Source organism: Alosa alosa, chromosome 19 (genome assembly GCF_017589495.1).
Source record: "Alosa alosa isolate M-15738 ecotype Scorff River chromosome 19, AALO_Geno_1.1, whole genome shotgun sequence".
Taxonomy (NCBI): domain Eukaryota; kingdom Metazoa; phylum Chordata; class Actinopteri; order Clupeiformes; family Clupeidae; genus Alosa; species Alosa alosa.
The window spans coordinates 20,688,253-20,710,863 of NC_063207.1; the positions used below are offsets into that span (position 1 = coordinate 20,688,253).

At 42.4% G+C, this 22,611-nt stretch overlaps 1 protein-coding gene and 1 long non-coding RNA gene across 2 annotated transcripts; both read left to right on the forward strand.

The window, feature by feature from the left end:
* The first annotated feature begins 6,447 nt into the window (after positions 1-6,447).
* Positions 6,448-7,188, forward strand: LOC125284553. The gene is made up of 3 exons (XR_007191895.1): positions 6,448-6,496; positions 6,717-6,786; positions 7,100-7,188. It is a non-coding gene; the product is annotated as an uncharacterized LOC125284553 (long non-coding RNA).
* A 277-nt stretch (positions 7,189-7,465) lies between these two features.
* LOC125284552 (CD109 antigen-like) lies at positions 7,466-13,115 on the forward strand. Its single transcript, XM_048228536.1, has 15 exons — positions 7,466-7,501; positions 7,713-7,826; positions 7,928-8,146; positions 8,373-8,514; positions 9,296-9,472; positions 9,564-9,645; positions 9,776-9,998; positions 10,175-10,346; positions 10,537-10,727; positions 10,940-11,095; positions 11,201-11,266; positions 12,077-12,219; positions 12,376-12,532; positions 12,652-12,754; positions 12,855-13,115. The coding sequence occupies exons 3-15, from the start codon at positions 7,955-7,957 to the stop codon at positions 13,037-13,039; spliced, it is 1,989 nt and encodes a 662-aa protein (XP_048084493.1). The 5' UTR covers positions 7,466-7,501; positions 7,713-7,826; positions 7,928-7,954; the 3' UTR covers positions 13,040-13,115.
* The last annotated feature ends 9,496 nt before the right edge of the window (positions 13,116-22,611 follow it).

A 22,611-nucleotide genomic window follows, 5' to 3' on the forward strand; every position in this document is an offset into this window, starting at 1 on the left:
TGTCCTGTAACTGACCCCAGGCAGATGGGTCAGGCCCTTGAGTCGTGGATCTGCTTGAGGTTTCATCCTATATGTTTCTTCCATTCTTGGGAGTTTTTCCTCGCCCCTGTAACTCAAGGGCTCTGTCTGAATGTTTAACACTCTGTAAAGCGCCATGAGACATGTGTAATGTTTTGACGCTCTATAACTGAAATTAAATTGAAATTCTGAAAGCACACAGGCAAGCAAATGTTTGGGCACAAGATACAGTGCCTGCTCCAAAGATTCTTGACTCACTATCACTGGGATGGAGACAAATTGCTGAGGGGCAATGGGCTCCTGTTCTGTCAAAACTTCCACCAGCACCAGAGGCTGTTGTGGAACTTGTGAAGTGTTGTTGTCTTGCCAGCCAATGCAGTAGAAGGTGTTCTTGCAAGAGTAACAACTTACCATTCACACAACTTTGCAGTTGTGAAGGCTCTGAGGAGATGTACACCAATATTAAAAAGACAGTGACAGTGGTGAGGATAAATACTTGAGTGACTGACAATATTTTGTTGAACTCTTCAATAATGAAACAAGATGCAGATCTTTTTTAAATCTTTTTTTCATTTTTTCTCCAAATGTTTTGGCAAATGATGCAATACATCTTTTGAAAATAGTCTGTATCTCACTTGTCTACCTTATTAGGTGTATATTTATCAAAAAGTTGACCACTTTAAGCCTTTATATTATTTTTCCGCATATATTGTCCGCCATCTTGAATTTTGGCACTGAAAATGAAGAAAAAAATTGGAAACAGGTTGTTTTGTATTCAGTGGGGTCCTAGCAAGTAAAAAAACACCAGTTGCAAAAATCTATATGAACCGTTCCTAAAATAACACAATTCCCCATACTATGATCTGTGTAGTGGGCAACAGCTTTTTTGGAGTCATATTATTTAGCAAACATAAAAAGCATCTTTCCATTCATGTTCACTGATGGTCTCAGCTGACACCTGCTGATTCGGATAGGGGAGAGAGAATTTGATAGCCTGGGCCCTATGAGGTCACCAAAGGCGGTGTTCCTTCCACACCCCTTGGGGCTGGCAGGGAGGACTGGGTGGAGCAGAGGGGATCCGAGTGATTTGGAAAGGTCCGCAGATCCGTCCTGCTACACAAAACACAGGTACGCTCGGACAGCATGGAGTGGAACAGCATGATAACGGTGTGTCTCCTCCTTGCTGGGAGTGCTGCAGCTCTGAGGAACTCGAGGTAAGAGGATTACGTGGTCTAGCGGGCACAGAACAGCACATCATTTTCTTTCCGAGTTTGTGTTTGTGTGCACATCCATGTCTTTCCGTGACAGTTTCGTGGAGATCTTATCAAATATGTATGAAGAGTCATTTTACATCCGTGGATCCAGCCACAGACCAAATGACTGAATAAACATAGTAATCACCAGGCGTAGCACCACTGATAGAGATGGTATCCTTTCTTCCCAACTAAGTAACAATGTTATTATATATATGTATTCCATGTTGTTGTAAGAAAATGAGCCATATCCCAATCTGTATGCCAGCTCCAGCTACATCATCATGGCACCCCGTGAGCTGCATCTGGGGGTGCCCACTGCGTTGTCTGTTATCATCCTCGCCAACTCTACCATCACTGTGAAAGCTGAACTGCAGGGCACGGATGGCTCCCTGACGCTGGCCAAGAGCACCCTGGACGGAGGTGACACTGACCTGTTCTACTTAAATGAGTGTCATGTGTAATTAAAATGCTATGTTGGTACAGAGAGTGTAAACACACAGACATATGAAGAGAGAGAGACAGAGAGAGATTTTTTGGCTCACATGCAATGTGTTTTGGTGTCTTCAAAGGCTCAACTGGTGTTCTGATGATTCCTCCTGTGAGTATTGTTTATTTTGATTATAACTCTGTATGCTTTGCTGAGGGTCATGGATTCATCCTGCTTTGGCTCAGAGAAAACATGAGGGCAACGTATGTGCCATGCGCCTAAATCTAATTTATTTATAACTGCGGGATGCTTTATCAGTGGACATCCTGTTTGTTCTAGAGTAAGATATTTCCTCTTGGTGTGTGTGCTTACTTATTTTTGAATGATCTAAATTTGTATGTTAAATCAAATTCCAGATAGATTAGATTACATTATCAGTTTATTGATAGTCTGTCTGTGTCCCGCCCAACCCGTGTCATATTGTAGATGTTCTGTCCACCCTGGTCACTCGCTTCATTCTGGTTTGAAATTGAAACCTTTATTGTTGAGCCTTTTGTTTTGAAAAGGAAACCTTTATCAGCTGCTCATTTCTGCGTGTGATATGCGTGTGATATGGACACCTTTTGTTGGTAGATTGAAGTTGCGTCTGTGAGCCAAAGGCTTTCATACAGACTGGTCCTGAAAGGATACGAAGGCACCCGACTCCTGTTTACAGACGACACCACACTTACACTTAGCCAAAACACTCCGTCCACACTGGTCTGCACACCTCAATCCCACTACAGGCCCAGTCAAACAGTGCAAATACAAGTGCAGCCTGTCCACTCTGGTAGAACACCTTACAGAGGCAAGGTGGACATCACAGTGCAGGTGGGTGTTGTGAAAGGGATATCACAAATGCACAGAATGCAATAAGCTTTTGATTTGACACAGCAGTTCTGAGACTGTTGGAGTGTTCTTTCATTGCCTGACCGACTGGCATGGTGCTATTGTTCTGCTGGTGAGACAGGATCCCGCAGGAAATGTTATCCAGCACTGGCGGTCTCTAGACAGTCTTCAGGGCATGTTGACTGCGGAGCTGAAACTACCACACAACCCCTCCTTTGGCATGTGGCTGATACAGGCTGTTGTGGATGTAAGACTAAACCCCTATTCACTTCAGCTTTGCCATGAGCCATAAAAAGTGATGCAACATAGATCATATAAAATGTACTGTAGGTGAAATATGTATTTACACAAGAGACATACCCCTGAACTCTGAATATGTGAGTATTATGAAGTATTATTAGCTGCTGAATATGAAGTTATTTATATATTATTTTTTACCAGCTGTTCTTATAATATAATCTGAGCTCATTTTCTTCACAGGGTCGGGTGAGTGGAAGAGAGTTTGCTGTATACCCAAATGGTACGTTTCACTAGTAATCTCGATTATGGTCACAATGGTTATCATATGGTTTGTTTTGTGATGGATGGATGTTAGTCCTTGCCAAGTCAAGTGAATTCAGTATTATTGTTATGGTTATGCATATGGTTATGGTTATGCACATGGTTATGGTACGCTTTTGTCCAAAGCGACATACAAATACAAAACAATATAATACTTAAATTTAACAGGGAACAAATTAAGATGTTGGTCAGACTATAATAAGGAGAATAGCAATAATAAACAACCATGTCAATTTAATCAATAGCCTGATGAAATAAACAATGAAAAAAGGGAAAATAGCAATAATAAACAATAATGTGCATTCAATCAATAACATACCGTAATAACAATAGCAATAGCATGGCAAGACTACATATGGAGAATATCAATAATAAACAACAGTGTCAAATTAATGAAAATAAAACAATACCATACAAACCATAACACATAAAAAGTGCTTAATGAACTAAGTGCATGTTGAACAGACATGTCTTTAGACCCCTCTTAAAAGACCCAAAATTCACCATTGTCCATCAAATGTGTTTTCTATGTTGGTAAATGTGAATGTCAAGTTATAATGCTTTTTCAAGGAGTGCTATATTTTGCATGATGATCATTTTTGTTTTATTGTGAAGCGCTATTCATTGGACTGCACTAACATGTTTTTCCCCTGTTTTTTCATCATAAAAGGATCAAAAAGCAATAACTTTGAAAGAGTAGAAGAGGCTTCAGAGAGATACAACATTGAATTCAGCACCCTGTCTCATCTACCAAAGCCATCCCTGACCTTTTCAACACAAGTGAATGTATAATATAGTCATACAATACAGGGGGGGGAATCATTCTGTTGTCTGCCCCGTCTATATGTTTACTTGGACATTGTGCATAACACTAATGTTTTGTGCATTTCCAATCTCAGGTAAAGATATCCAGGGTGGACCAGAAGCCCCTGAGGTCATCTGAGAGAGAGAAGGGTGTGCATGTCAGGGTTGTCCAGCTGAAGGCCCAGCAGCAAGAGCAACATGAGGACTCTGGACCCCAGGGCCCCGGTGATTCAGTAGCGGAGGTGGCCACGCGAGATGTCACACACACGCTGCCTGAGGATGGGAAGTTACCCATCCAGTTTCATATCCAGGAAGAGGCTGAGAAGATCATAATCCAGGTATGTGCCACAGGTCTTAAGTAAGCCACAAAACACCCTGTGATGGGCGTCACTAAATGAGCTCACCTTTCCCGTCTTATGGACACAGGGCTTATTTTACGGTATGTGAAGCATTACATTACTGGTTAAACTGGTGTTCTTATACCGTGATTCGTTTAAAAGATACTGTCGGCCCTAATTTAAAAGGCTTGATGGTGTTTTAAGCCCCCAACGCCGTCTTCCAGGCAGCGCTGCCACCGTCAATTTAAAGGCACCTAATCCTAAACCTAACCCTAACCCTAACCTTAACCCATGTCTAACCCTAGCGCCTTCCAGGCAGCGCTGCCTTGAATACAACGTTGGGGGCTTAAAACACCAAGAAACATTTAAAAGGTGAGCAAAGTGCAAAGTCTGTCAGTTCTCGTGCCAGAACTATGGATATCCCCCATGATATCTTCCCCATGATATTGAATTGGCTAATTGATTGCGAAGGGTCCGGCTGCAGAGCCGCAGACATACTGTATAGCAACCGATTTACCACCACCAATCTACCACAGCAGCTCTACCAGTGCCATGCGCTGATGTTCTTCTTGCTTAGCTACTAGTTTAAACTAGTTTACTTAGTTTAGTAGCTGGTGTGTCGTGTTGTATTTTATACAGTCTGTGGGCAGGCAGTTTCAGTCCTCTCCTGATTTTTTTTTTTTAATGCACATAACAATTCAGAGGGGATTATACAATGGTGGGATGTGGGTGTGATGGTATGGTTGTAATGTTCTATTGACAGGTTGAGTTCATGTCAGCTGAAAAGATTCTGGTGTTATGCAGGACATCAGTGTCACCTAGTGGATCCAATATTCAAATCTGCCCACCAAGCCAATTGGCACAGGTGAGTATTAAAGCTGACGGAAACCACAATATTTTCTCTTTGAGTTTTGACTATCTTGTGTGGTTCACCACAGCACTTGCCATGTTATTTCATCTTTATTTGCAGATCGATGTCCCTATTCAACTAAAGATTGCCAGTAAATATTCTGTTAATGAATTGTATTATGTGGTAAGTATTTCACTTCAGAGTGTCATTCTATCAACGTAACTGGTCTGCTAAAACATTTTTGAATCACTGAGCATATGTTTAGAATCTAGATGATTGTTTTATTGAGCAACTACTGGGCAAAACATTACTAAAGTTAACTGTGTGCTGTGCCTATAATGAAGGAAAAACACAAATGGAAGAATTTTTGGTCCTTTGAAATTGCTGTGTTTCGTGTCCTTGAATTTGTGAGCTCTGGTTGTAGGCCCATTGGATTGAAGCCAAAAAGGAAGAAACCACACACACACTCTGTTTCTAGATGAAACATTGGCAAAGTAAAATCAACCACTGCATCTAGAAACAGGATGAGTGGTTTCTTCTTTTAATTTCATAAGCTCTCCATCACCAACACCTCGCTGAGAAGTACACCAGGTGTGTGTTCCATTCGCTCCTGCTAACAAACGGGCCCGCAGGATTCCCACAGCAGCACTGTGATGCAGATGCTCTTGTGATCCAAACACTCTGTGCTCCTGTAACAGAGGTCGGTTTGTTCGCCACTTTCGGCCCTCGAACCCGCCACCTCAACACACCGGCATGGGAGTCGAACGCTCTCACCACTGAGCCCAAAAGCCCAGGCTTCCAACTCAGCGGTTAGAAGCGTTCTTAAGGTTAGAGATGTGAGGATTTACCACGTGCAACTAGCATGCTAGCTCAGTTCGCCTCTGCTACACTCCCATGCAGGTGACCTCCAGTGGACAGGTGGTCGCTACTGGACGAGAGACGTCCTCTGCTGATCTTCTCACACCCGCACAGTCCTGGACTCCAGAGGCCTGCCTCATTCTCTTCCACCAACTCACCTCAGGACAGGTCTGTATAGATGCGATTCATCCTCCCTGCGGCAGAGGAAAAGTAATTGTTGTCTGTCTGAGATGGTTAAAGAGTATATCAATTTTGATTTGAACCTGAAATGAATAATATGAATAATTATGAATCTCTGTTAATGAGGTTAAACTATATTATGTCAAACTTTCCCTGATATTGTAAGACAAATTTAGACAACAACTGCAGACTGGCTCACTTGTTGTGATGTAATGTGGTAGGTAGAAAACGGTAACTCAAGTGGTTTGGGTGGGGATGATTTCAGGTGTTGGGTGACCAGGTAGAGTATAAGACAAGCAGTCCTGAAGCTGAATATGTGAGTAGACCTATATGTTTTCACTGTTGTATTAAGAGCATTATAAAGTATACTGCTAAATAGTGTCTATGGCATGACATAACAATCTCAGGCTCATAAAGATAGTTCTCTGTCACCATTGATGTTAGCCATATATTATTCATATTTTTGATTCCTAAGTTAAGCTTTCTCTAAATATGCTAAACATAATAAATCAAAAATATTTTCTGTCACTCTTTAGGCCTGCAATCTGGTTGTACTGACAGATGCCAGTCTTCAACAATGTGGGCAAATAGGAGCTTTTGAATATGGTATGTAAAAATATAAATATTAGTGTCTAGTGAGACAGTAAAAATATAAATATGTAAAATACCTATATCCTTTTGACAGCGCCACAGAAACTGGTGCTAGTATTAAATAGTTGTTTATTGGGTATGGTTGTACGGCTTGTTTACAACCAAGGTGTTAGGTTAACTCCTGTTAGTCATTGTACCGACTATGAGAATGTCTCCCTCTTGTGGTGAATGGAGAGAGTTGCATGCAGAGTGGTCCTCCTGTCAGTGTTGTAGTCTCACATGGCCAGGTTTTCCAATGATTTAATGAGCTTTTCTTTGTGACTCTTAGTGGTGGGACAAGCCGTGATTAATACTGAGGGAGAAGAGAAGACACGCAGAATGGAAACAGAGTTTTCAGACCCCTCGATTTGGATGAGGAGAGACATGAGGTGAAGTGAAGCAGTAGATTCTTTTTTTATGTCTGAAAAGCTGAGAGTAGACTTATAAAGAACACTGGATGGCTCGCCAGTGAGCAGGGTTTTCCATGTAGGTGCGTGCTTCCAGATGTTACTGAGACCAGCATGACTGATACCTTCAATTGATATAATACTCTCTTCCTTACGTCTATAACAGTGACATCAAAGCCACAAGTCTGCATCTGGTATCTGCGGTTCCCTTTTCCTTAAGGAAAGCCAAAGCAACAGTCCTGCTGAGTGGCCAGAATCCTGGCCCCGTCTCCAGGCTGAGAAGAGTATGCAGTGAAGTCACTCAGTGCTCAGCTCAATTCAATGACATTTTAAAATGTCTGTCAGACCTTTTTTTTTTTAAAAGTGGTCTGAAGTGGTCTGTTTCTGATTAAGGCCCTAAACATCATCTATCATCATTAAAAACACATAGAATTGTATAATCATAATGTCTTTATAATATAAACATATTTTGCTATGTTGGTCTTGATATTTTAGGCTACTGATGACAAAACCCTTACTTGGTCTGTACACCTCCCTCCGAGTTTGATCAAAGGTGAAGAGCTAATTTTAGAGGTCAGACTATTAAACCATCTCCAGAATGACACTGAGGTATGTGTCCTCAGTTTAGATCCAAATTGCCTCATTTAGATCATTCTTCTTTCTACCACCATGGCAACCACATAGTAATAACGGTTCTTCCCTCTCATCAGGTTATTGTGGTAGTTGAGGAGAGCCAGATGTTTGAGTTGGTTCTGACAGACACCAGTGCTGTGTCAACGCCCAACAAACAGACCCTGAAAGTGAGGGCACTTGGACAGGCTTGGGCACTTTTCCCCATACGACCTCTGGTGGTCGGAGAGATATCGTTCTCCATCCTCGTGATGTCCTCAGAGATACAGGATAGCACAATGGCCAAACTATTAGTGGTGGTATGTTCGCAGACAACTTGAGTTATATCACCACACTATGACATTATTTAATGAAATATACAGAAATGTAAGCTTTATCTACAGGATATTGTGTATCTAACCTAGACTTACTTCTGCCATGTTGGGTGTCTGTATTGTTTAGACTATTCAAACAGTGAATTGCATATGCTTGTATGGTGTTATGGTGGTCCATGATATTAATGTTTAACATATATATATCCTGAAGCCAGAGGGCCATCAGCAGACCTTCTCCCAGTCTCTGTTTCTGGACATTCCACCAACCGGGAGCAACTTATCGAGGAAACTGCAGTTCACGCTGCCTCATGGAGTGGTGCCAAACACCCAGAGGGCTCACGTGGCTGTGGCTGGTATGCGTGCCATCCATCTTCACAGCTATTATTCCTGTATATTGCAGTATTCTTCTGGAGAAATGAGGCGAGAGTGTTTACAACACAGAGTTTCAAAGCAGCTTTATTTTGGTGTTTACACTATGGTCTTAGAAAGGCCCATGGGTACAGGATGGAGTCTCTTCCTCAAGATTTTCCCATACTTCTTACTGCTTTCTGAGTGGTGCCGGAAATGGTCGCCTTTTGAATCACATTATGCAGAGTTTTGTTGTGGGCCAATGCCAAACAGCTGCTGGCCTGTTTATCTTTGAGTCTGCTTCACACTACATGTTCTATTCTGCTCCTCTTGCTCTGTCTTCCCCTCCTTTGTGATGTTCCATTGTGCTTTTCCCAGTAGGAGGTCAGAACTCTTGACCTCCGAGTTTGTTTGGAGATTCCAACTAGGAAATATCCGACTTCAGAGGTTTCAGGAATGCAGCAGTCCTTCCTTGGACCAGGCCAAAACTCTGGGCTGCAAGCGTCTGTTGCGAGCACGTCTCTTAAGGCATGAAGGAATGAAGTTCACTCACTGTACAGCTGTGCACAAGGTGGCCATCACTACATATGCCAGAGTGGAGGAGAAAAAAAAACACCCAAGGACATGAAACAATCCTGGGATTGTTTTAAATCCCTTTATACTCACTCTAATTGAAAAATGCTGTCAGCTACTACTTTTTTGTTTTGAAAACAGTGGTCATCATGGCCAATTCCTGTCTGTTTGTGTTATGTCAGTTGTTGTTGTTGTTGTTGTGTTGAATAACAGGTGATATTCTTGGCCCCTCCATTGCTGGCCTGGCTCTACTCATTCAGATGCCTCACGGCTGCGGGGAACAGAACATGATACAGTTTGCTCCCAGTATTTACGTATTGCAGTACATGTCCAGAGCCTCTGTCATTAATAAGGAAATAGCTGGTAAAGCTTTGGCATACATGAAAGAAGGTTTGTTTGGTATACTCCTCTGCTTGTCAATCCGTTAATTCCATCAATCAAAAGTAATTTGAGGAATCATATGAAGTCATTTTCTGACCAGGATATAATCGAGAGCTGTCATACCTGCGGGACGATGGGTCATTCAGTGGATTTGGACAGCGCGATCCCTCTGGCAGCACGTGGTACTTTGTCTTTTAATTTAATGTATTAGTTTAGGACCATCATTTCTGTCAATTTAGCTATTCTTACCTGAATCTGATCTCAAGTCATAATCCAATCTCCCCCCCCCCATTTTTCTCTCTCTGAGTGAAGGCTGACTGCCTTTGTCCTAAGATGTTTCTTGCAGGCCCAGGCTTTCATGCAGATTGACCAAAGCATGCTCTCCAAAGCCTTATCGTGGCTAGCGGAGCAGCAGACTCCAGACGGCAGCTTCACTGAGCCCGGCAGGGTCATCCACACAGAGCTGCAGGGCGGTGACCAGGTGTCCCTCACCGCTTATGTCCTCATCACACTCTTGGAGGACCAGGCCCAAATGGTAGGTTACCATGTGATGTAATAAACCTGTGTAAAGGGCTGTTCACACCAAGAACGATTGAAGAACTATAACGACAACTGAAAGTGACCCCGACAATATAGTTTTCATGTAGTTATCGGTCTAGTTAACACGTAGAAGAGTGAAACTTTTTTGGTGATTTAGAGGTCTGTTTTCAGGGGCTGTTCCCAGGTAATTTGTCCAAAGCCACAGAGTTCCTGGAGACGCAGCTGTCCAGTGGGATCTCCAGTAACTACAGCTTGTCCCTGGTGTCTTACGCTCTGTCCCTGGCCAGCAGTTTGAGTACACAAAATGCCATTGATGAACTGATAAGCAGAGCAGACATTAGAGGTAATGCTCACTTTACAACTTCTCATCAGTCCAATAACCCACCCTTCTCTCTCTCTCTCTCTAGCCTACTCTCTCTATCTCTCTGTCTCTGTCTCTCTCTCTCTCTCTCATCTGCCTACCTACCTTGCTGTCAATGTATCTCATAGAATGTCAAATTATACAAGCTGATATGTATGTTTGCTATGCCTAGATGGAGTTCCACTCTGGAGTTCCAGGAATGCTGACCTGACAGAGTCCTGGCAGCCCTCCTCAGCAAGTGTAGAGATTGCTGGGTATGTGCTGCTCAGTCGGTTCAAGCAGGGTAACATTGTGGAGAGCATCGACCTCATGAAGTGGCTGAGTAGCCAGAGAGGGCCTTCAGGAGGATTTGGCTCCACACAGGTAAAACACACACACACACACACACACAGACCAATGTTTTGGTATGTTTCACTTATTCTTTTGTACAAATGGTTCAAATCTGTGATTATTCAAAAGACTAGTCCTTTCATGGTAAAGCATTCAGAATGTTCCTGATTGCTATTGATTTGTTTATCTGCCTTTCAGCGTTTAAGCAATCCTCTCTGTCTTTGTTTTTTTTTTACCCAATTTAGGACACTGTTATTGCTCTCCAAGCTCTGTCACTCTACGCATCTTTTAGTGGCTCAGAGGCAATTGATCTGAAAATTAATTTCACATCCAAGGCCTCTCTGATGGTAACAAGCTTTACAATAAACTCCACAAACTATTTAACAGTTCGTCAACAACAGGTGAGGATTCATTAAATTGAAATACCACACCTTTAATGCTTGATATCAGTTAGATAGTCAAGTTGCACTGTCTCATATTTAACACTAAAAAGCTTTTTTGTTCAGATCGACATGAACACATCGGTTCACATAGATATCTTCATTGAGGGAAAAGGATTTGCCTTATTTCAGGTAATTTCAAACATAATTGATTTTGTTTATGTGTTTATTAGGTCGGACTGATTAAATGTAAACATGTGCTTGCTGAAAGTCACCCCTTTTTAAAAAGACGTAGTGACCCTGAAATAATCCATGATTTCCCACACTGACCAAAGTCTGGGACTGAATGCTATCGCAAATTATAATTTCATGCTCACCTCTTCACCATGGGTGATGACCATGCAGGGCATTCCAGCTGAAACATAAGGTTAACAGCTGCGTGCGATGGCCTCTCCAGCAGTGCACAATGCCTTCACTGTGATAGGTCAAAACAAAAGGACTGAAAATTAGTGAAGAGCTTGTGTACTCAGCAATTACCATCTGGAAGCAATAGATTCTCCTGATCATATCTTGGTGGGTTATGATGAAGGAGCGCTGCCTGCAACTGCATTCAATTGAGCAACATCAGTGTCTTCTGAAAAAAAGGGCTGTGTCTAAACAGCTTGCTTTTTAGTCTTCAAGTTCACAAAGACCAAGACTCATCTGGAGTGCATTTTTTTTTAAATGATTAGAATCCATTCAGCTGGAATGTTCCTGTTTTTCGGTCTCACTTGGTCCTCTTCCTTTGTACCATTGTCTTTGGGTGATGTTGATTTCTTGTGGCATCAGTGCTGGAGGACCCCCTCAGCTGCTCTTAATCACCACGGGCGACCGTTTTAAACACTAGAGCCTCCGTCTGTGCATCGTTTCAATTTCCATTCTATTCTGAACGCTCAAGTCCCTATTTCGCAATTTTTTCTTCTTTCCCGCAACTCACTGTCTCTTCAAACTCCCCCTGCACAGATGAACATATTTTACAATTTGGAGAGCCTGGCTTTGTCTCAGGCACAAAGGCATGCCACAAGCCATGAGGCCTTTGAGCTGAGAGTTAAGGTGTTGGATGAAGAAAGAGACACAAACCATATCCTTTTATCCATCTGCACCAAGTAAGCTTCACACAGAACCATACAGCCTTTACTTAGAAGATGTGACAAATGTCTGTATAATGTACAACATATCAAATGTCATGATTAATGATTATATATAAAGTGATTGTTTGGGAAATAATATAATTTTTCACATGTTTTTGTCATCTATTTTAGACTGTTAGACAGTCAGAGTATCAAGCAGACAGGAATGGCCCTACTAGATGTCCAGATTCTGAGTGGATTTACGCTACGTCCGAATGGCATTGAGACAAATGATCTGGTGAAGAGCGTGGAACCTCTGCCTGGGAGAGTGGTGCTCTACCTGGATTCAGTAAGCAGACACAGAACATCACTGGCAAACAATCTCTCTGAGAACTGAAGCATGAATTTATGAAATATGAATTTAGTTTCAGTTGTAGCATAGTCTGTAAACAATCTCCTACTTTGCAGTTGGGAAAAGCTGAGAAGTGTGTCAACATATCTCTTGTGAGACAGTTCAAAGTCGCCCATGTGCAGCCAGCATTGATCCAAGTTCTTGACTACTATGAGCCTCGTAAGCATTTGCATTTTCAATAGTGATTTGTAGTTGTTTGTTGTCACTGTTGTGATTGTACAGTAATGGGCACTGCATTTCCTAACCTTCCTCATCACAGGGCGGAAGGCCGTGAGACTGTACCACTCCAAGGTGATGCGTGACCTTCCAATCTGTACCTTCTGTGGAGACACATGCGATCAGTGTTGGGGTAAAATAAGCACTAGTGATACCACAACTATTAACTTGAGAAACAGCGCCATCTACAGTTTGGGGTGTTTACTATTATTTGTTGTCAGAATGTGACTAAATAGAATGCTTCTGAATTAGTATAGTAGTAATATAGTATATATACTCTTTTGATCCCGTGAGGGAAATTTGGTCTCTGCATTTATCCCATCCGTGAATTAGTGAACACACATAGCACACAGTGAACACACAGTGAGGTGAAGCACACACTAACCCGGAGCAGTGAGCTGCCTGCCCGGGGAGCAGTGAGTGGTTAGGTGCCTTGCTCAAGGGCACTTCACCCGTAGATGTGGGCATGGGAGAGCAGTGCTCAACCACTTCCCCCTCCCACATTTTTCCTACTGGTCAGGGATCGACCCGGCAACCCTCTGGTTTCCCCCCCCCCCCATGATTTGTCGATCAACATGATTTAAAGAACATGATTTGTCATTTGTAAAATGATTTAGTCATTTGTAAAAATGTAATGTCTATATATTAGTAAAATGTCATAAATCACATTGTCAAGTCATGATCCGACACAAAGGCTGTAATCATAATATACTTTGAGGGGCCCCCCCATGCTCCAAATGCCCCAAACGATTGTTACAAACTGGAAAATGGCATGCTAAACAGTTAAATATCTGATAAATATCTATCTACCAGGAAAACACTGACTTGACTTGCACAACAATCCTCTCATGAGCCAATGCTTACTGTATGTGAAAGTTGTAGAATATCATGGAATAATAAAATAGCAATTGAAAAAAGCTGATGTACAGATTCTGAGAAATTATGCACTGCCTTCTCTCTCCACCCTTCCTCTCTTGTAGCATTTACACTTACCCCATCCACAGCCATCGTCTGTCCCAGCCCAATTACCCAAGTCATCATGATTTCACCCGCCATGCACATCCCCCCAAAATAGTTTTTTCCTGTGTCATTCCACTTTATTACACATAACTTTCATTATAGACTTTAATGTTTGGATTTCTTTATATGTGTGGATTTCCTTAGTTAATACTAATGTCTGGGAAAACTTTATGTGCATACCCTTATGGGAAATATACTTAGTGAATTTTTTTAACGCGTCGTTCAATACTTATTTCTAAAACGGATAGTTCAAGTCCTTGTTTATGATTGGCTGAATCACGTTCGATGCTGTAAAGTCCAGCACAAATGTACACCTTGACCGCATTTCGTTATATATTACTGCACTACCACAACTTGATACAAAAGAAAGTAAAACATTTCGAATCTTTTCAAAAATACTGATCCAACTTTTATCAGTATATCAATATGTAAAGGGTTCAGGGCATCAACATACATTCCGATGCATACCTTCAACTGATTACTTACATGTGCTTAGCAAACATAGCTGGGCAAACCAGTGGGGATATATCATCAGACTAAAGTGAAAGAAAGACCAAGAGTCCAATAAAGTGCTCAGTAAACTGGATAGACAAGCCATGATGTGCCAGATTGAACTGGTTACAAGTTGGATTACTTTGTAATAATTTAAGAAGACTGGAGAATAAATCTGACTGCTCAGTTCAAGAAATAAGATGAATTGAGGATTTATAATTGAACACATAAGTCAAAGACTGACTGTTCACATCCATTCCAAATCATCAAACATAGTCAATTTCCTGAATTTATGATATTAAATAGACCGACACAATGCAAGAGCAGAGCCATATGGCCACATCTCTTTGATTGTGCCCTCGGAAGTGAATATTAGAGACAGGTTAAGCCCCAGCCATGAGCGCATATTTACAGTGCTAGTTGACTCTCAGCCCTGGCCTATTCAAAAGGTTTTACTCCCTTGGCAAGTCCATCCTCTCTGTGCACATATGGATGTTGTTGTGTGCTCCAGACAGTGATTGAGAGCATGTACATGTATATGGACATACATAAATCTAGCCATGTAGTCCCTCGTGAGACTGAAACACCTGCACTTCCTGTGGAAGCCGGCGGCATTCGCATGCCTCTCCTAAACCAACATCACCTGTTTTGTGCCAGCTTCAGGTACGCCTAACTCACTGCATCTGTCCTGTCAGGAATGGGCACACAATTAGTGGATTTTTCTCTGTGTGGTTATGCTTGTAAGGGTAAGGGTCTTCTTTGGGTGCTGCAGTACATGCTTAACTGTACTATCTGGGCTAATAAAAATAATAACTACTCTCTTATCTTGGGAAACGTTCTCTTTGGCATTTATTTTAACTGTGCTCAAAATGACTCCCTGTTAATCTCTCCAATAAACCTGTAGCATCCTTGTCATGGATGACGGGAGAGGAAAGCAACTTCCCCACTGAGCGGCAAATCAAAGGACTGTGATCTCTGCTCAGAAGACTGCCTCCCCCATGGAGCTTCCAAATGATGTTATTTTACCCCCTTGCCAGAAATGTGTCCTTGTTATCCCTGTTATCTCAGGGATCAGAGGAGCTCTGATCTATAAGCCTTGCAGCAGCAGGGAGAGCAAGCCCTGTCTTCAGGACTGTCCACCACACGTCTACTTCATTCTCATCATGCCTTTCATGTTCTGGGAATAAGTAACCAGGCCTCCAGGAGACCGCTGCTCCACCTTTCCTGTGCCGGTGTGATAGGGTTTCATGGCAACATGCGAATACATGTGGCAATTGACACACTGAGATTAATACAAAGCTTATTGCTCGCCCTGTTCGAGATTTTATTTTTGTTCAAGTGACAATAACAAAACTTTGGCAACGTGAGGTATCGATTAAAAACAGGTGCAAGAGGCCGGGGCAGACACGTGGGACTGCTAACACGTCCAGGAGGGCCTCCTTAACCTCATGTGCACAGCGACCACACACTAATCAAAGACACCATGTTACGTAAACACGCAGCTCCCTCAACTGTGGCGGCACGCATCTCTTGTGCAGGAAACCTTTGGGAACATAAACAAGATGGAGGGCGAAGGGAAAATGCAATTTTCCCGTAGGAAAACTTTTCAGACTGTAAACCCTCCCTGGCTTTTTCATTACTGATTATAAACATGTCAGACAGCATGTTTATGTATACTGTACTCTGATCATGCAATGCTGGGGTACCCCTGACATTATAGAATGTCAAACATACACATTTCATTAAAACTGTATAGCTGGAAAATTGTATTAGATAGTGACAGTTTGTTTCATTTCTTTGCATGAAAATAATTCTGTTGTAACAGATGGATGTCTACACAAATTAGTCCAATACTGTATTGGCAGTTTGTCATGGCTGTTTGTATTCAATGCTTTCACATACTGATAATAACATATTACATTTGAAATTACATTTCATATTAAGGGTATTAGCCGCTCATAGATATATGCCATAAGTTGTTTACTCATCTGTTTGTTTGTTTACTTATAACATAGCTTGTTTGTATCCAGGTCTTAGACCAGTTGTCAGTTATTAGATAGTGACAAACTCTCTGATTACTTTTAGAGCATTGCAATACAAAAAAGAAAAGATCATCCATGCGAATATGAACACGGTATAATTATTGCTGAAATCAATGCAATATATTTTAATGGAGTAGCAACATCCTATACCACAGTAATCACAATTATTATTATTACACGGCTCTTCACAATGCAAGTAGAACACTCTATTGACTTGAATGGGATTTCCCAAAGTTCTAGCAGACAATATTTTAGAGTAGAGGACCTAATCTCTGTCAATGGCAACGGAGTTTGTGCTTCTAATTCAGGTCTTTCATCCACTGCGCGTCGGGGTCTGGTTCGCCCTGTCGGGACTTATTTTCCCAATAATGACCGCCATTCTATACATTATCCCTTACTTATTATTATAGAAAGGTTTTATCAATGCAATGTACTTGGAGTAGCAACATCCTATACCTGTGATTGAGTTTTTTCTTGTGATTAACCTCTTTCATTCTAAATTTGTCTCAGCCCTTTGAGTTACAGATGTTAGTGCTATTCATTGTATTGGACAGCAGATGGCAGGCTAAATAAGCTTTTCTTAAGTCAAAGTGCTTACTGACAGTAATCTCATGTGTTCTGGAGCCATTCTACTCTCTTTCTCTGGAGCCAGTCTACAGAGAAATCAACTTAATTCTGCCACAGATTGTTCACATTAGAGATGTTTGTTTAGACAGCTGCAAACCTTCATATTTGTGTACTATAGTACTATAAACACATTCATACATGATTATTAAGTATGTATAATGCCCCAGAATGATTGGCATTGAAGTTCATATAATTATTTTGTAAAGCACAACAATGTTTTAATATTAGCTCTTACAACGTGAGGTATCATAATTCTTTTAACCTACCTCCTGATAATGGCACGGATGACATTGTTGCCTTATGTTAAATGCTGTTTATTCACGAAATGCCCTTTATGGAGTCATATGTGTGCAAGCCTTCATAGTTGTGTGACAACATCATAACTCTTTATGAATGCAGTCCTACCTAACAATATATTGTTTTGTAGATGCCATTATGCATGAATGTATGGCTACAATGCATCGGTAATACTTACCGATGCATTGTACTGTAGCTTATCAACATTTCTAAATGAGAATGAACGTTAGGAATTTGCGATTGTGATTTTTTGAAATGGTATGTGGCTTTTTTCATTCATTACTTGTTCCCAACAGAGTAAAGGCCTGACAGCAGCAGGCAGATATCATTGGTTGACTTGTTAGAGTTTATTAGTTTATAGAGTGGAAGGACATACCACGTAATAGTTGTTTAATCAAAGTCAAAGTCAAAGTCTGCTTTATTGTCAATTTCTTCACATGTCAAGACATACATAGAGATCGAAATTTCGTTTCCCACTATCCCACGGTGGAGACAAGACATATTTTACCAATTAAGTCCACAGACAAAACATAACATTCAAGTAAACAATATAAAAAGTAAATAAGAAGGCACATACAATGAAGAAATAAGAGCAGCAAAATTTTGGTTGAAAATGTGCAATTGTGCAGACAGTAGACAGTCAATATAATCAAATATTAGGCCAGTAAAGTCAGGCCAATAAATGGCTGAGGTAGTTCTGTTTGACCTAAGTATGCAAGTGGCATAGTGGTGCAAGTTATGTAAGAGCAGCTGAAGTGTGTTCAGAAGTGTTTTCAAGACAACAGGACAACAACAACAAGTTACAAAGTGTGCAAGTGTACAAGTGAATAGTGCAAGTGGAGTAGTGCAAGGCAGCCATTGTGGGTCCAAAGTCCAGGATGTTATGTAGCTGAGGGTGGACGGGGGAGAGGGGGGAGAGAGTTCAGCATCCTAACAGCCTGGTGTATGAAGCTGTTGGTGAGTCTGGTGGTGCGGGAGCGCAGGCTTCTGTACCTTTTCCCAGAGGGCAGTAGATCAAACAAATTGTGAACGGGGTGACTTGAATCACTCACAATTGTGGTCGCCTTGCGGGTGAGGTGGGTGGTGTAAATGTCCTTCAGGGAGGGATTATGCATTATGAATACTTAGTAAACATTTCTAAATGCATTAATAATGCTTGATATATATCCAGTTTTACAAATAAAGTGTTTCGTTTATTATTTGTGGCACCTAGGAGACCTATTTTACAATGGTTTATTGTTTTTGTAATTAGTGTGTTTGTGCATGTTTTCCCTGACTGGCTGCATTTGTGCTACCACTCCCTACTTCCCTAAGGGAGGTATGCTTGCTAGTCCCATCTCACATAATTGATCCACCCATAGGGGAATTAGCATCTTGTGTCCCAGTGTCAATGACCTGTGTGTCTCTGTTACATAAGGTATTGAATAAGACTGCATTTTGGAGCTCCAGGGGTGCAGCAAAAGCCAAGGCTTCCAGCTGCGACAGAACCTGAGTTCTGAGTATAGATTATTATCTCATTCTCATCATAAGCCTACGATGACGGGCAGTTCTGAATGGGGAGAGGCGGTGGGGGAGATCCTGAATAACCCAGCAGTAGGGTTATAGGGCCGTCATGAAACCTCATCACTGCATTCCTCTTCAATGATAGTAGTGTAGTAGTGTGGGGGTCAGCCCAGCAGGGGGCCTACTAATCTACCTCAGAACAAGAGTCAGTGTTGGGAGGCCTTGGACTGCTCCTCTGCCTTGACTCTGAACACCAGCCAGGTATTTCAGCCGCAGAGAGAGCACCTTAAGAGAAGGGCTTTGGCTCACGGTTACACCTACCTACGTAATGGAGATTGTTCTGTCTTGCGTAATCCTGTGGTACTGGAAATTGCAGTGTGCATGTAAACATTTTAAAGTGGTGTTAATTGTAGTAACAGAGGGTTAAAGAGTACTGGTTAAGATTAATTTTCTGTTCATTATCTTTGTCTATAAAAATAACACTGCCTTGACAGAAGAAATTTCAGTCCTGACGTAAATCACTGAATATTTTGCTAAGTGTTCATGTTTAGTTGTCGAGCTGGTCTACCAACAAATTAATCTTCGAGCCATGCCAAAACATAGGCTTTGTAGTAAGATCCATTGACATGACTTAATCACTGAAGGAATGTGGGGCATTTTGGAGGTTTATGCCGTTTAGCCTTACACTTCTGATGAACTCCCAGTGATGAACGATGGCCCTTGAGCGCAGGGGCGCTCACTGAATAATGGCATTTATGAAAAGAGTAAGCTTGGTGTAAAAAGTGTATAAATAATGTTTGTTTCGCTGCATGTGCAACATATTAATCAAGGCTGTTAGAACAAAGCTTTGCGCTGTTGGTGCTGGATGATATACAATCCAGGAGGAATTTTTAAAGAATGTTGTCAAGAACTCTGTTTTTTTCTGATCAGAGAACTCTGATGTGGTGCATTGCATGTGGAAAGGACAAGATATGAATACCCTTTAAGCACGGACGTCGGAACAAGTTGGAGAAAGACATCAGCTGCATGCCGTTAACCAGAACGACACACACAGCAAAACCTCTTTATCAGAGAATGGTGCCATGGAAAATGGCATGAACTGGTCGTGCGAGCCATAATTTGATGGGAGCTGGGTTAGGGTTCTTTACTGGTGGCATCAGAGTTTCTGTTGCAGCAAAAACAAAACAGATTAGAGGAGAGGAAACTAGGACAGGACTTTGACATCTGTTCGGAATAATGGAACAAGATACTGGGCTGACCACTGAGGAGATGGCATCTGCCACTGAGACACACATGGCTCGGTGCTTGTGTGACTTATCCGTACTTGTGTGGGTCTTTGGTGAGCCTGCATTTTTCAGGGCTGGTGCTGTGTACCAAATTTAGAGCTCTCCGTCAGCATCGCATGTACCTCATATCAAAAAGAAAACAGACATTAAATATACAAATGCAGAGGGCTTGGTGAAATACAGGGCTCAAGAATAGAGTAGAGGAGGGGGAGGCTTGGGAAAATCTCCAGCAGTCATGTTGCACTGGTTTGGATACGATGCCGCTGTTTGTGAGCCTGTGTTAAGTGTCCCGATATATGGAATTAATGGACGAGGTGGAGGCATAGTACTCCATGACGCGAAGTGGAGCGAAGTATTTATCTATTTTTTTCCAGATCTTCTTCATAGGTACAGTTAATAGCCCTCTGTCAGCCAATCAGAAAATAGTATCTCTTGTCTCCGGGGGAATAAAAGCCATTAAAAGGACTCTGCTGAACCATTGTGCTCCTATCCATCCCACCCAGAGAGTTTGTTTACACAGGCTGATGGGCCCTGAGTACCAGTTCAGCGCCCCAGGCTCAAGACCAGGAGCCACTGACAGGAGCCACTGTGGGGAGACTTAAGTAGAATCCTGGCCGGAGCCAGAGCTGGTGGGATTATTGGAGGAAACATTGATATTAATCTCATGTTGATGACACAAAAGAGAAACACTGAAAAGCATTAAGATGTCAGGGGAGTTGTAATGTACCATAAGATGATGAATTGTTTACAACACCTGAGCAGTTAGGGAGAGGGCGGTCTGAGAGTTTGGGTGATCTGACGGAATCGCTGGTTAACGAGAGCGCAAATGTCCTAATATGCCTGGTCGGACATTCAGCAGACCCCTCAGGAAGCAAGTCAGCCATTTCACGTGGGCTGAGGGAGGGGATCCTGAAATGGGAGGGAATTACTTCTTTTCAAGGCCCATTTGGTTTTCCGCCAACACAAGCAGTCAGGCCTGAAGCTGCCAACAGGAGACATGGGCTTCCTGATGTGATGGATGATGTCTGGCTGCGAGAAGGCTCTCGAATCATCACTTCAGATCTTGATGAATGTAAAATGAGATGCAACAGTGAGTCCCCCAAACCAGCAGGAGGGTAAAAAACTGTGGTTCCATGAAGTGGTAACATTACTGATTGACACCCTACAAGAGGGGATCCAGTTCTGAAGTTACAATGACTGTATTAGATAGATAGATAATCTAATTTTGTGGTGGTAAACCATCACCATGGACAAATGCAGGCAAAGACTCCATCACACTGAACACCTTACACCCACTGAAAAATAAATTCTTCTTCAAATGGTACACAGTGGCAGTTGGAGTCAAGGATATGACATAGTGCACATACTCACCAGCTAACTGTAGACCCTCGTGCAATCCCTGACCGAAGCCGTTGGTTACTTAGCGAGCTGAGAAGCTCTCTGTTTGCATTAGTCCCTGTGCAAATATTTTAGTACAAATTTCAGATGGCTGCCACACACTTCCTTTACCACAATGGCCAATTAGTATAATCGGAAACAGGTGGGATGGCGCATGGCACCCCAGACCCTCCGTGCGCTTTTGATTGGCATACAGGACGGAGAGAAGATTAGCCCTGGAAAAACTGAGGGCCCAGACGGCCGGTGAGAGCCAGCTACCAGGAGATCTCCACGAGTCGTGTCTGGTGACGCCGGAGGGGCGCTCCACGATTCCACGACTTTGATTGTGCTGTCATGTCGGGAAAAGAAACATCAGGCCGAAATTCCCGGGTTTAAACAGAAGTGAAATCCATACGCAGTAGCAGGGAGCATGAGACTGATGAATGGCCTGGCTGTGAAAATAAACCCAGCCCCTCTGTTATTCCAGTGACGTATTTGTTGATGATAATAAGGATTTGAAGGAGAGAAAGAAAAAGAAAAAAAAATGCCAGTGGAGAAACGCTATGTGAAAACAGATTTCCTCGTCTGGCCAGGCGGAGAAGCTGAAAACTACCCCGCCCCCACCTCCATAGCCTGCCTGATCTCTTCTCTCTGCCCAGCCTCATCTGGGACCAATGGCTCTCGTGCGGGAGACTGACAAGGCTGGGCTTTCTGTCTAAATATTTCCTGTCACACTTTAAAGACTTTTGCAGGATGGCGAAGAGTATAAAAGTCAGCGGCGTGCGTCCTTTTCCACTGCCGCTCTGGCAGACGTGCTCGGGACTTGGCGCGAGGCCTGGCGCAGCCTGACAGATGACCACAGGGGTGCTCGGGGGGCACTTCACTCCATGTGAGGAGAACTGCTGCCGGGGCCCCACGGATCTTTCTACGGATTCTTTCTGTCCTCCTCCGGGAAGCGAAGCTGCTGCGAGGCAGACAGTGACTCAGTTGGTTTTGCCATTAAGACTATCAGTTGGGTTTGAGTCAGGGTTACTCATCAAAAGACTCAAATTGGTAATGTCTTTGTGCTGGTGTATATCGTGATACCAATGGCTAAAACAGTTGTCTGGGCAGATGTTGGAACGTGTATGAGATTTACAGCATGTTAAGAAAATGT

Excerpts from the sequence above, each read along its gene's own strand:
- LOC125284552 (XM_048228536.1), top strand. The coding sequence starts at position 7,955 with ATGTTTGAGTTGGTTCTGACAGACACCAGTGCTGTGTCAACGCCCAAC. Across the intron at positions 9,646-9,775 it reads GATCCCTCTGGCAGCACGTG|GCTGACTGCCTTTGTCCTAA; the intron begins GTACTTTGTCTT and ends CTCTGAGTGAAG. Across the intron at positions 11,096-11,200 it reads TAACAGTTCGTCAACAACAG|ATCGACATGAACACATCGGT; the intron begins GTGAGGATTCAT and ends TTTTTTGTTCAG.